We start from the raw sequence: 13,876 nt of genomic DNA on the forward strand, positions 1-13,876 counted from the left end.
GCAAAGGCATCTGAGAGGTTGGATCACTTGGACTACTCGTTTTCATTGGTGTCTGGTCCCCTTGATCTGAAAACACACAGACTTTTAAAGGTAACATACATGTTTGCACTAACACAAGTATGGACTATGTGGTGTACACAAGTCAGTTAAAGATGATTTTTTTTGTTCTGTGTTTGAGCAGGTGAAAGGCATCTGCCAACTTTATAAGTCTGTTTGAACTGCAAACTAAGCTGTAATATAAATTTTTACCCATGCCATATGAAAAGATAAGTCATGAGGACTCTGAAGCCAACAAGGTTTATCATGTCTCATCTTGTCTCCAAGCTATTCCCCTGCAGAGGGATCAGCTTACACGTCACCTTTCTTGTAGTCTTTATTGATTTCGCTCCCATTTCTGTAACCAAGATACTCAGGAGGTCTGCCCTGGTCAAATCTGATCTGTTAACCTGGAAGAAATCCACAGCCCTTTGTTTCTTATGGAAACAAAACTATAACTTCTCCTCCAAGCAATACATTTTCCATTCTGAACTTCCATTCATAACCCACGACATGTCTATAGTATATAGGTTGGTTTAATTCAGCAGTCCCTTTTACAAGCCCATGTCTCTCAGCAGCTGTTGTCTGTTTATTAGCATTCAAAAACTTCAAAATTAACAAAGCACCATATTAGGTCCAAATTCCCTGTGTTATATTTTCCATCCTTAATGTGGCTTATTCTTTCTTTTATTACTTCACTTCTCTCCTTAAAGACTCTATTATTTTTTATAATATGTCTATGCTCTTTTTCTTCTTCTTCTTTTCCCCCTTAAGCCTACCTTTTCTGTTCACATGAGCAAAATCTGTACAGCTTACATCATGGCGTGCTGTTGGCTCAAGCCTGCAGGCAGTGGCCAGGGAATGATGTCTCATGTCTGCATGAGAGACTGCGGGGCTAGGAAGCTGCATTTGGTTCCATTTTTGTGTGTTTGGAGTCTTTTTTTTTTTTTTTTTTTACGCTTTCTCAGTCTTATGTGGAAATATGTGGCCCCACATTGGACCCCATTTATATAGCTGCCTGATGAAATGATTACCTAATTTGTTCAAGTATAATAAAACCTTGGGAGTCAGAAATTGAGATAAAGACATGAAAAATCCAAGGAAAGCAGAGCAATTGGCTGACCCTCTCCTGTTTACCCCTTCCCATGTTCTCTGGAACTTACACCCCCAGAAATTCCTCTGAACTCATTTTGATGCCCTCTTCTGGCCTCTATGGGCACCAGGCAGGCACATGAGCATAGACATATATGCATACAAAATACCCAGATACATACAATTAAAAATGTTTAAAAAGATAAGGTGGAATGTGATGGAAGAAGACACTAACATTGGCCTCTGGCTTCCCCAGTCATATATACCTGTACACAAACTCTAACACACTCAGAGTTACAGTCTTAACTCTTTTCTCCATGTAGTCGAGGTGCTTTTTTGGCTCTTCTAGACCTTTATGAGGGGGCCCTGCCAAGTCAAAACTGTACCAATAGTGATACAGAAATGTAATTTGCCTTTCCCATTTAGTACATTACAGTGGTTTTTTTCCAGAAGTCAGATGATATGACATCATTACCCTGACAGCTAATGGAATGCAAGCTTAATTTCTCATGACAATCTTAATGGATATCATCCCCATAAACAACAGCTCTTTAGGGTCCTTGATAACTGAAAAACACATATGAGGATCCTAAGAACAAAGTATTTGCAAACCACTAGTTTAACCTGATGTTTATTTACACTATATATAAAGGGAACTACTGTTCCTGTTTGTTCCTTTGTTACCTTTGACGACTATTCAATATAGACATTATTTTCAACTACTCTTTAGTACTGATAGTCCCTGTAGATGGTGCAAGACACAGGAGTGTGTGGATCTGCTGCAGGGTCAGCTGTGCCCTTTATTGTGTCATGGCAAGCAGGACACCTGAGTGTCTCATCTTAGTCTTCTTATTAAGTTCCGTATGTTGTTATGAGTTGTCAGAGTCAAGGATACATGTGAACATACAGTGTGATTTACAGAAGTGCTAGGAATGTAACAAATGATACTTTTTGTATTCTTTCATTCTAAGATATTGCTGGAGTGATGTGGTCCAGAGGAAGAGATTTACCAACTGTTTTGCCTTGTGAAAACTGAAAATTTTAGACTGTAAATTTTATAGGGGACACATGTATACAGAGCTCCCTGTATGGAGGTCAGAGGATTACCTGTGGGAGTTCTACTGTGTGGGTCCCAGAGATTGAACTTGATTGTCAAGCTTAGCAGCTAGTGCCTTTTCTTGGCAAGTCATCTTACTAACGCTAGATTGATTGATTTATTGCTTTTTTGTGTTAGTGGCCAGGACTGCAACCCAGAGCCTTTCCCATGCTAGATAAGCATTTACCACTGCCCTACATTCTCAAGACTAGATACATCTTGATTTATGTTTCTGTAGAATTAAGAGTTTGAAAAATAAAACTATTTCTAGGTAGAGAATATAGGGGCAGTTAGTGAGGGAAGGACTTAGGACAGTATTTGTTGTTCTTGTTCTTAGTATCATAACTATTTAGGAGTTGTTTTTTTTTTTTTCCCCTCCATAGATGTATAGAAATTAAACAATTTCTTGAAGTATAGACCTGGTCATCAATAGTACACACCAGGAAAGTCCATGAATAAAGCAATTCTCTGTGGGTTTCCTTAAGACAATTTTAAAATATAAATGTAGTTATAAAATTTAATGGTTAGGAATACTAAAATGGGGAGGCATACTGACTATTGTTGATTTGTTCTTTTACAATTGTTAATTGATACTTACATGCAAGGTACTAATTATGGGTGCTGAAATCAGGGTTATCTAAAGTTGAGGGAAGAGAACTAGCCATGATTGTAAAATCTTGAGTACATGGTGAAGTTCTGAAATGCTTCATTGTGGAGGAGGATGAATTTGCTCCCTGACATGCCTATAAAAGACCAGCCTTAACATGGAAAGTTTGATATCAAGGATTTCTGGAGCATATCACTGTGGTACATGCTTTATGAGAAACTTCTAATTCCTACAGTACTGGTACAAGATGAGCATTTTACTGTCTCTTACAAATAAAACTCAAAAACCTAGTAAATATTAGAGCCAAAATGAAGAGCAAGTCAATAGCACTACTTTAAATTGCCTTGTTAAAAACAAACAGAAAGGTCATGGGGAAATCAGAAAATCTAAGAAGGAATTCAAAGAAAAGACAAAGAGGGGTTATGATTATTAAAACGGACATGGAATACAGCAGTGGGGAGTGAGGGCTAGCAATGAGTTGAGAATTGTTCTTCATTCAGATGAAACTGATAGGAAATCCCAGTGAAAGGTATCTGAGTTGTATCTAAGTTTTCTCCTTCTTTTTTGTTCCTTCTTGATACTTCCCAGATCCCTGTCCTAAGAATAGATGAACAATACAGTCCATATTATTTTATTAGCACACTAGTCTTAGCTTTTGCCAATGCCATTAAGAATAAGAATAACATATCGTCCACCTAAAGTGGGGAAGATCATCAGATTGGTAGGTTCAAATGCAGCTTTACTGGCCTTGAATGTGAGTGTGCCTCTGTTTTCAGACTTGGTTGTATCTCTATTCTCTTTAGTTCCTAATTTTTCTCTTTTACATTATAGGATTTTTTTAAATTTATTTATTAAAGATTTCTGTCTCCACCCCGCCACCGCCTCCCATTTCCCTCCCCCTCCCCCAATCAACTCCCCCTCTCTAATCACCCAAAGAGCAGTCAGGGTTCCCTGCCCTGTGGGGAGTCCAAGGACCTCCCACCTCCTTCCAGGTCTAGTAAGGTGAGCATCCAAACAGCCTAGGCTCGCACAAAGCCAGTACGTGCAATAGGATCAAAACCCAGTGCCATTGTTCTTGACTTCTCAGCAGTCCTCATTGTCTGCTATGTTCAGCGAGTCCGGTTTTATCCCATGCTTTTGAAAAAGCATTATAGGCTATTTTAAAATTACTTTTATGATACTCTTCTGACCGAATGTTACATATAATACATGCTACGTTTTTAACCAGTTAAAAATTAAAAGGAGGAAATGCTGTTACATTTGTGTTTAAGGGTTAAATAGGTTAATATAGACAGAGCTCCTCGAACTGCATCCCTTGTAAATGGTGGCTATATAAGAAGGCTTAGCTGTTTTGATACTAGTTCTGATAAACTAGGTGTGTAGGTAGGCCCGTCACTTTACTTTTCAGTGCCTTTGGTTCCCTTGAGAAAATGAGGCAGTTGCCCCAGATGTTTAAACCTTAAACTTCTCTCCTGTTTGATTGACAGTGTTCATATTAGTTTTGGTTATCATGTGGTAGAAAAAGTCACTCTTGAAGAAAATGTGCTTTCTTACGTCATGCGCTGAAATCTGGTATATGGGTGTAGAAGGCACCGTGTGTCTGTCCTTTATAAACACAGCGCAGACTTAAAGAGGTTGGCAGGTCCTTCAGAGGTGACACAGGTGCTTGAAGAATTCTGTGTTTAGCAGATAGCATTTGTGTGCTGCCTTGCAGTTTAGGAAGTGTTAGAATAAAAAAAAAAACCTTCATCTTCTCACAGAGAGAGAGTACAGTCTCTCCCCCTCACACACATACACTTTGGAACAAGAAATAGGAGATGAAAAACCTCCTTGAAATCATATGCTTTGTTACGTAATGGAGTCAAGCTGCCATCTCTGTTTGTATTGTTTAAAACTTTGTGTTCTTTTCACAATGCTTTGCCTCCTTGATAAATCCTCAGCTTGCCTTTGCCTGGGTAATTTCTAGAAGGAGAATTCTTGCTCTGCATCGAGGGTCTGTGTCCTTTTTAAAACTAACTATAAAAGGGTTTGACTTTTACTGGGCTGAAAACACCAGTAAATTTGTTCTCCAGGAAAGAATACATAGGCTGACTAAGGTCGAGTAACTCTAGACCTCAGCATATTTTTATGCTGGGTTTGTGGTAAACCCGTCTCTAAAGATCACAGTGTTTGCAAACAGTTTTACTACTGCCATGTGATGGAGATGTCACCAGCTGGCATTCAGGGTGTTTTACAGAACAATCCTGAAAAGACATTTTAGAGTAAAAACATATTTTAGATGTTACAAAAGATTCTGTCATCCATATGAGAAGAAAGGTTAGCTCTTCTGTAGGTTTAAAATAGAAATTAAATATTTTGATATATATTTAATATACTAATGTAACACACATTTAAAAATCAAACTTGTTTCTTGTCCTTAAACATCAATTGAAGATTTAACTCACTGTCTGAAAAGTCTGTAATTGTGACACTTTTGCTCAGAATTTTGACAAGATAAATAGCAATAAAATCTGTGTGAGGACCTGAGTTCAGTTTCATAAACCCAGATTAAAACGCTGGGCATGGTGGTATGCTTGTAATCCAGTACTGGGAAGGTGGTCCAGGAGGATCCTTGGGGTTTGCTGACCAGCCAGTGAAGCATGACTGGTAAGCTTCAAGACTGTGACAGACACTCTCTTGAAGGATGACACACGAGGTTGTCCCCTGGTGTTCACACACATCACACATGCGTGCCTGCACAGAAGAACACACACAAGTACACACACACACACACACACACACACAGAGAAACATCAAACAAAGGAAAAGCTTGACCTAAAGTAACTACTCTTCTGACCTCTAGTTTTTTCTAATTTTTAACACTTTTTGTCCTGGTTTTTAACTTTAAAAATTGAATTATATTATGTTCACTCATTTTTTCACTTTTGGCTTAGCTTCTTTGATTAAATGTTTGTGTATATAGTAATAATTTGTTTCATTTTATTTCCTGTAGATTGTATATGCCTCAGTGAAATGCTTAGTGTTGTTATGAATGGTTTTACACATGTCTTTTCATGAACCTTGTGTACATTTATTTTAGATACTGTTTGGGCTAGGATTGCTGGGTCATAAGCTTGTATGTATTTTCAGATTTAATACAGAACGATAATTTTCTAGTTGTCTAATCTAGCAGTTTCACATCCCCTAGTATTTGGTCCTGTCTCTCCTTGTTTTAGTTAATGCGTATGAGTTAAAAATAAAATAGGATTTATTTGGGTGTTAAAAATTTAGCCCAAGACCTACTTTAACATTGAGCCACAGCCTAAACAGAAAGATTTTTATAAAATTTTCCAAGTTACTGCTCCAAGTTTCCCTGTCTAGGAGAATTTGCTACTATTTCTCTTTTTAGTAGCTGCTAAGTGTAGGTCTAGCTTCAGTAATGTCACAGCTATTTTTGATCCAGCTGTAGTGTTCTCTACTATTTAACCTCTTAAGATAGGTGATTTAGTTTATACCTTTTCTTACCATACTTCTGCCGTTTTCCCGACAGAATTACCTGTTTTAAATTGATGACATCTATAGTCTGTTAACTCTCATAAGCAGTTTGTTTTAACTATTATTTTCATTTCCATGTTGGATGGATCACATTTTCCTGTTTGTCTGAAGTTTTGTAAATTTTTTTGGTAGAAACTAGAAGTTTCAGGTAATCCGTTTTAGGAATTTGTGGGCACTACTCTCTCCTACCCCAGTGCTTGTAACAGCTTTGTTTGTTTTGGGACTGAATTTTTAATGCCGTTTTCACTCATGCTCAGCTCTGGTTTGCCCTCTCCCCGCTCCAGCTCCCTGTGCTGCACCACTTCAGTAAACGCGCCCTTCTACTCTGTTACCACAGTGATCTTCCAGACAGGATCTTAGCATGGAGCCAGGCGACCCTCAGCTTAAGATTTGTGCTGGATTTATAGGGGTGTACCAGCAGGCCTAGGTGTTTGCTTGTTTTCTAGTTACTGTCTAGATTCTTCTAGTACCATCTGTATCTCAGTCAGTGTTAAGCTTCTGATCTTGAGTCTGTTGTTTCTGACAGTGCTGTGAAGTATAGAGTGCTCTTCTTCAGACTAATCCCAGTAAAGTGTGACTCCTTCGGCAGCAGTTTCTGTAGTAGGTGCTTGATATTTGTCTGGTCCTAGGAGAAATGCTCCCAGCTCTTTTAAGTTATCGTGGTTCTCCTGTGGAAGCTCAGGAGCCTGTCTTAGGGTGTATGTTCCCCGAGCCCTTGAATCTTCAATGAGTTTCCATAGTCTGTTGTGCACCAAATTGGCTTTGTTAGAGAGATTTGGAGAGTTTTGACCTCTGTGCCTCCTCCTCATCTCAGCACAGCATCTGTGCCAAGACTCTGAGAGTAGTGTGGAAAGGAAACATTGGAAGGGTTTTCTCTGGGTGAAAAAGAAACCCCAACGTTAGGAACTGAGCATTGGGTTGCCACAGGCAGGTCGATGAGCTTCAGCTGTTCTCCCTGTGGAACTCTGGGCCAGGTAATAGGCAATTAGGACCTCGGTGGTGTTTTCTCAGGGTGCTGTACCCAAAGTAGACGCCTCTTTCCACAAATCAAAGGACAGAGTTGTCACCTCTCTACTGCCCTGTTGAGAACTTAGCCTCACAGGTAGGTAGGTAGCTAGGGGATTGGCGAGAACACCGATCAATCCTTTTCCTTCCAGAGACAAAGTCCTTTACTCAGAGCTATATCAGTCTGAAGCAGAGTCTGCCTCCCTGATTTTATCAAGAAGAAAGGGAGCCAGCCATCTTGGTTCATTTATCAGACTTGGTTTTCTTACTAAGTTTTTATAGAATTATTTTGAATAGATGTTTCTTCATTTACTATTTGCCCTTATGGCTGTTTCAGAGATGTTGTTTTGTTTTTAATTTTCTTCCAAAAAAAAATTCACGGATTTTACTGGGGAGCGGGTTAGATGATCTCACGCTGTCTTCCTTAATTCTAGCCTTTCTAAAATTAGTATTTAAGTTTTCTACAGTAGGGGGAAGTGCGGATAACTTGCTAATTTTCTGCGAGCCTGAGTGGGAAAACTACCATTTTTAATTGATTGGTTGGCAGGAGATGGTGGAGTGGAAAGGTAAAGACAGAGGAGCAGCAGCCGGCTTTGTTGTTGGGCTTCCTTATGGGGAGGGAAAGGCTTTGTCTTAAGCAGTTTTGAAAGCCAAATGTCCTGTCCCATCCCTCCCACCCAACATTTACCCTATACATTTTTGTTGTTGTTGTTGTTTATTTTACATCCCTCTTCTCTTCCCAGTCCCTCTCTCTCCCCACCCCGTTTCTGTTTAGGAAGGGCAGGTCTCCCATGAGTATCAACAAGGCTTATTCTTTGACTGGCTTGCTGAATGACAGCTATACCCTTTTCAGTGTATTCGTCTTAAGTGGAATGCATATTTCTGATTTTAATGTATTTTATGCATAAGCATTCTTAGCAAAACACTGTAGGTATTAATAAATTCAGATTAGACTGTATATCATATACTGTTTAACTCATGCTCCTCTGAGAATTGTGATGTGTTTTGACAAAGAGATAGTCGTAGAACAGCTGTAATTTAACTAAATAACTTAGAATATTAACATTGTTTCTAGAGAATGTAATGATATTTGTAATTTTTAAAGCATTAATAGATTTTTATATGTTCTTCAGAGGCTGTAAGGCGTATGTGTTCAAAGCTATCAGATACAACATTGTATTAATATGAAAAATCTCACTTCTGACTTTTTTTTTTAATCTCAAAGAATTTAGAGTATGTCTGAGTCAAATGGCTTCAAAAGCAAATTACTGTAAAATTTTGGAGAAACTGAGGGGCTTTCTGCTTCTTATTCTAGTTTAAAACCAGAATAAAGCAATGGACATTGACCATGTTCCTACTTCTTCCTTCAGTAGATTTTTCCTTTATTCACATTTACTGGCAAGTAGGGCTTCCCCTCTTCTATCAGTGTCCTTCCAGATAAACCGTAGTACACTGTTGATAGCCTCCAAGTGTTTAATTTTTAGTGTTTGTGTTTTATAAATCAGCTCAACCGTACTGAAATGCTGAGTGCATGAGGCACTCTGGTTTGTGAGAGGCACAGGCAGTTGTGAGATGAGGCCATACTGGAGATTGCAAGGCTTAAGTGGCCAGCAGTGACTTCGTAGACAGAAAAGACTTGTTACATTAAGCGGATGCATGATTAGAAAGATGAATTGTGGCTGGGCATATGCCTGGGAGGTAGAGTCAGGTGTCTCTCTGTGAGTTTGAGGCCAGCCTTGTCTACAAAGTGAGTTCCAGGACAGCCAGAACTGTTACAAAGAGAAATCCTGTCTCTAAAAAACAAAAACAAAAAAAAAAAGAAGAAGAAAGATGAACTGTGATGGATTTTGTATTTGAGACTGAGAATCTCAGTGACAAAATCTCTTAGAATCAATCTTGCTGTGTAATCTATGCTGGTTTTAACCTCTGGGTTCAAATGATCAAGAGGCCCTAACCTCTTTAGTAGGTAGGATTACAGATGTATGTCAGCACACCCAGATGTTTTTTTGCTTGTTCTTTTAAACGTTAAAATTTTCTGAACGGGCTGGAGAGATGGCTCAGAGGGTAAGAGCATTGCCTGCTCTTCCAAAGGTCCTAAGTTCAATTCCCAGCAACCACATGGTGGCTCACAACCATCTGTAAAGAGGTCTGGTGCCCTCTTCTGGCTTGCAGGCATACACACAGACAGAATAGTGTATACATAATAATAAATAAATATTTAAAAAAAATTTTCTGAACAAGTAAATGTCATGGCTAGTGTAGGTTGAAAATCACAGAGCTTCAAGCCAAGTTTTTTATCATCTTCTTGTTCTGTACTTTAGTGGAAGAGTATGAGTTGTGGTTGAAGTTAATATTCTGCTCTTTTTAAACTCCTCCAATTTCTAACTAAGCTCAGGCACTTCCATAAGAAAAAGATTATTAATGATAACCACACAGTGCTCCAGTAAGTCATGGGTAGCTGAGATGTTTCATAGTTTGGGCTTTGATAAAATCAGTTTATCTTGAATTCTGGTTGGGTCCTGCTGTGTGTGTAAAGTTGAATTACACCTTTAGTAACCATTCTAAACTTCTCTATCTGGAGAGTGGAGTGTATAGTAACACCCAGCATAGAGTGTGAACATTAAGATAACTCATATAAAGCAATTCCCATTGCCAGCAAATAACAGGTTCAGTAATTACTGTTGCTGCTGTTTGCTACTATTTTTTTGTATATATGTATATATTTATTTATACAATATTCTGTCTGTGTGTATGCCTGCAGGCCAGAAGAGGACACAAGACCTCATTACAGATGGTTGTGAGCCACCATGTGGTTGCTGGGAATTGAACTCAGGACCTTTGGAAGAGCAGGCAATGCTCTTAACCACTGAGCCATCTCTCCAGCCCCCTGTTTGCTACTATTATTTTTTTATTATGTACCAATCACTATCATTTTGTGTCCACTGACCATACATTCTGGATTTTGACCATGTATTGTAGGAATTTCTCATCTGATCCAAAGAATCTGTCTCCATCAAAACTTGAGGGCCTCTTGGATTACCCTTTTCTGTATTCTGAGTGTCCTGGGCTTGTCAGTAAGGGTGTCCACAAGCCACAACTCATGGGTGATACAGAGAAGTCACTCTTGCTTCCAGGTGTTACACTTTGGTTTTGTAGAGCTACTGCATTATTAACTATTGTGAGTCTTTTGTTAAACAGGCAGGTATTCATTATGCTCCAAGCTATGATTATTATTCAGAAATTTAGACTTATCTTTACTTTTGTCAGGTTTAAGCCGTTTTTTCCATACCAAGCCTTGCAAGGATTTGAAGAAGATGAAGAACTTATTCATATTCAACAGTGGGCACTTACTGAAGGCCGGCTGAAAGTTACATTGTTAGAATGTAGCAGGTATGTTCTTTGTTTTCTCTTTACTGCATGTGGGCAAGAAAGTATGATAGATATGTACTTAGGACTGCTTATTCTGTTTTTATGTTAGTTTATATTGTATTATTTTTACATTAAATGGTTAAAGCATAAATTTAATGAAAATAGTCTTTTCCAGTTTGCAAAAATATGAATCATATTTTAGAATGTGTCTTTAGAAAGACACTTGGAATATTTGTTTTTACATGCACATTCCTGTAGTGACATTTTTATCCTTTCCTTTTGAGGAGCATTCCTAGCATAGTAGTTTTGAGAATTGTGATTATTAAAAATGCTCACTGAATTGACTAAACCAGACTTTGAACCAACCCTGCGCATTTGAAAGTAGTCTTTCTGAGCTTCGGTGTTTTACCAGCAGAGTCCAAGCTGTGTTCATTTCTTGCCTAAATCAATGAGTACACTAGCTTTACCATTCATTCCTAACCCTTGGTTCCCACTATGACAGCCAGAATGACCTTTAAACTGCAAATCTGATGTCACTCTCCTACTGAGAGCTCAGTAGCTTCCTTCTTGCTCCTAGATGGCATCCAGATCTTCCCCGATACATGAGCGTCTCTTTATCCAGCTTCTTTTTCCTGCCTTCTCTTCAGCCCTCACTCATAGTGTGTCAGCTACAAGGGCCTTCTTAGGAGAAGGTCTGACAAAATTTCCTCCAGAAAGTCAGGGTACTGTGATCTCCCCAACTCTGCTGTGCGGTGCAGAACCAGTCACAGGCAATGTATAAATGGGTGGGCCTGGCATGTACTGAGCACTGTGATTGTTTTTTAACCACTTAAAAATGTAAAATCTTTTGATAGCCCACATAAAAGAGAATGAGCCTGGGTTTGGACCACAGCCTGCCACTTTCAGCCTAGACATCTTAAATGACAGCTCCTTACTGTCTGTCATCTGCCTTCTTGACCCATACTGCCTCATGCTTTTTGAAACTAGCCTGTCTTGGTCCACTCCAAAGCTACCTCCTTATTATCTGCTCAGCATTCTAAATACAGTACACTGACCTTAACTGCATTCCTGTGACGCTTGTTTATGCCACCGGCTACTTACCACTTTTACATTTTTCATTTCTAACTCTTAATACAAGTAAGTACTTTAGTAGGGTTATATTTTGTACCTAATACATTTGAGTCTTTGCAAGTAGATTAATTCTGATTTTATTGATTATATACTAACTCATTTTCTTAAGTTTTGTGGTAACTGAGGATTATGCTTCATTCTCTCAGAAAGTCTTACCAAGAGTCTTTAATTGAAAAAAGGAGGTCAAAAATGCCATGTAATTCATAAAAAGAACTTAGTGTACAATAAACTTAGTGAACAGTAGGTACGAGGCTAGATATTTAGAAAAAAATTAGTTCTTCTGCCAGAATGTTCCTGGAAGGACTTGAGGGTTGACTCTGTGTCTGTTAGCTCGTGGCCATTGACTCTTCTTGTTCAGCCCCCTGTGCCTAAGCTGCATTAGTATAGCCCATGCTGACTGAAATACATGATACAAAGAAAAGCATTAGAATTTGTGGAATACTTGCAACCCTCTGTATTTTAATTAGGAACTGCTGGCTGAATTTCTGAAAATATAGAGGAAACTAGTAGACTTATTCAGGGAAGAGTGTGGGAACTAGGTTCATGATGATGTGACAGCCAAATTTTTCACTATAAATGTTTTTATATTTCATTTTTTTTTGTGACTGTCACCTGTCAAAAATTAGATTAGATACTTTTAAGAGTACAGAACAACTTCATGTTTGGAATGGGTATACTATTAAAATAACTTTCTAGGCGTTGTTTTTAATAAATGCAAACAGATAAAAGCTGGCTTTATGATAAAAATGTCATTGTTCATATAATTTAAGAATTAATTAAAAGTGTTTATATAAGGGAGAAAATAAGTTGTTTTTCTCAACTCATCCTAACCTTTTTAGTTTCATAGTGAAGCCTTTGAATTTTTTTCTATATTGTATTACTTAGAAATCTCTAGAAGAGGAGAACAATAGTATGACTGTATATTAGAAAGAGTACTTATTAAAAGGTTGACATACACAACAGGGACTAGTTAGTTCAACAACGGCTGGCTGTTCACCAGAGGTTCTAAGACTTGGGTAGCTTCTCAGTTATGAGGCTAGCACTGAAGACCTGGAGAAGCACTGGTATTCAGTCCGTGTTGGACGGCTAGAGAAGCTGGCTTCTGATGTCAGCCAGGGATGATAGTAATAGGGTAGATAGATGTTCTCATCAGTAGGAAGTGCAGGCAGGCAGGCAGGCAGGCAGGCAGGCAGGCAGGCAGGCAGGCAAAAGCAATGCTATTTTTTACTTGAATCTCTTTACACATGGGCTGCTAGGGAAAGGTGTTTCCTGCTCTGAGGGAGGATCTTTTCTGGGAAATCACTTTACAAACCCACACAGAAGTGTGCCTCTTAGAGGATCCCATGTTTATTTAAGTTGACAGCCAAGATTAACCATCACGTATATTCTATTATTCTTTAAGATTTATTTATTTATTTTCATTTTATGTGTGTGAGGATTTTGCCTGCAAGTATGTTAGTGAACTGTGTGTGCCTGGTGCGGGCAGAAGCCACAAGAAGGTTCTGATCCCCTGGAACTGTAATTATGGACACGTGGTGCTGGGAACTGAACCCAGGTCCTCCGCAAGAGCAGCAGTTTCTCTTAACCACTGAACTGTTTCTCTGCCCACCTCCCATTCTTATTAAAGCTTATATTGTTCCTTAGTATAGAATTCTTTTTTACTTAATATAAACATAGAACTTCCTATTCAGATAGGTTTTATGAGATTCAAATTGAGAAATTTTCATAGTATTATTTCAACTATCTTGTTTTGAATATAAAATTCTTAGTTTATTATCATCTCCAAAACAGAAAATGATAGCAGAACGGGCAAAAAGGAAAGAAAGATAAAAGTGCATTTACTTATAATTTTGCATTTTGGAGATGACATAAAGGCCTAATATCATTGAGATAATTTTCACCATAATTACTTACTGATATGAAAATTTTTTAGTGAATAGAACATTTAAGTGTAAGACAATTAAAAATGTTTTTTAAATCATTTGAACATAGATAGGTAAAGTTCT

The 13,876-nt window shown here is 38.3% G+C and overlaps 1 protein-coding gene across 1 annotated transcript in view; it reads left to right on the plus strand.

Moving 5' to 3' along the window:
- The window catches only part of Pdzd8 (PDZ domain containing 8), a 62,093-nt gene that overhangs the window by 13,004 nt on the left and 35,213 nt on the right, over nt 1-13,876 (plus strand). The window contains exon 2 of the mRNA XM_050145160.1: nt 10,638-10,760. Coding sequence (XP_050001117.1) covers nt 10,638-10,760 — 123 coding nt within the window. The remainder of the gene's footprint in view (nt 1-10,637; nt 10,761-13,876) is intronic.

This window comes from Alexandromys fortis, unplaced genomic scaffold (assembly GCF_014885135.2).
Source record: "Alexandromys fortis isolate MF-2015 unplaced genomic scaffold, M_Fortis_MF-2015_v1.1 scaffold_16, whole genome shotgun sequence".
Taxonomy (NCBI): Eukaryota; Metazoa; Chordata; class Mammalia; order Rodentia; family Cricetidae; genus Alexandromys; species Alexandromys fortis.